Below are 817 nucleotides of genomic sequence, written 5' to 3'. Positions count from 1 at the left end.
TGGGAGTTGGAATTCTCTTTTGTTAAAAGGGGGAAAGGAAATGAGAATCGGTACCCCCGGGCTCTGGGGGAGGCATGCAGGCAGCCCCAGCAGGCAGGCGCTGGGGGACAGGTAGGAGAGTCCTGGAGTTTCCCATGATTCTGTTCTCTGCAGGGACCAGCAATGCTGGCTGACCAGGGGCAGGGTGAGAGGCAGGGCCCTGGGACTCGGGGCTCACTAACATGCAAAGTCCAGCTGCCCCATGGACTAGGTTGCTTCTGGAAGAGCGACATACGTATAAATACAGACACGGCCACACGCACACATGCGGAGAAGGCTCTGCATTCCCAAGGGTGGGGATCTAGGCCTGCCCCCGCCTGATTCGTGCTGTCTCCACCATGGCGCTTCCCTGCAGCACCCCCGGGCTGGGGCAGTGGGCGAGTCCTCTCGGGAGGCTGCTCGGTCTCTGGAGTCCTATCTGCCGAGGACCCAAGCCGCTGCCAAATCCACACCAACAGGGTGCCACGTGCCTGTGCTTCCGTGAGCTCGCGTCTGTGGCTGTGTGTGCTGGCACGAGGCACGTCCTTGCCCGACTAGAGTCCGGTCTCTCCCCTCCAGGGCTCCGGGGTACAGGGGTGCAGAGGAGGGGTGACGGGGGCCCGCAGAGACATACTCTCCCCCGCCCCACGGGGCCCTGGCCTCCGGGAGGGGGGAGGGGCCTCCCTTATCTCTCTGCCTCCATGGCAGGGTGGGCTCTCGGTTCTGAGGAGGCCTGCTGCGGGGCCAGGGCGGGCCAGTCTGAAGCTGGGGAAGGGGCTGCCGGGGGCCACAGGGGGAG

The 817-nt window shown here is 64.9% G+C and overlaps 1 protein-coding gene across 1 annotated transcript in view; it reads right to left on the bottom strand.

Moving 5' to 3' along the window:
• The window catches only part of UBALD1 (UBA like domain containing 1), a gene marked incomplete at its 5' end in the record, with an annotated part of 5915 nt that continues 5098 nt past the window's right edge, over positions 1 to 817 (bottom strand). Inside the window, 1 exon segment of the mRNA XM_027773214.1 lies at positions 1 to 816. Coding sequence (XP_027629015.1) covers positions 704 to 816 — 113 coding nt within the window.

This window comes from Tupaia chinensis, unplaced genomic scaffold (assembly GCF_000334495.1).
Source record: "Tupaia chinensis unplaced genomic scaffold, TupChi_1.0 Scaffold000042_2, whole genome shotgun sequence".
Lineage (NCBI taxonomy): Eukaryota > Metazoa > Chordata > Mammalia > Scandentia > Tupaiidae > Tupaia > Tupaia belangeri.
Note: the sequence above shows the minus strand (reverse complement) of the source record. Positions and strands in the feature narration are given on the sequence as shown.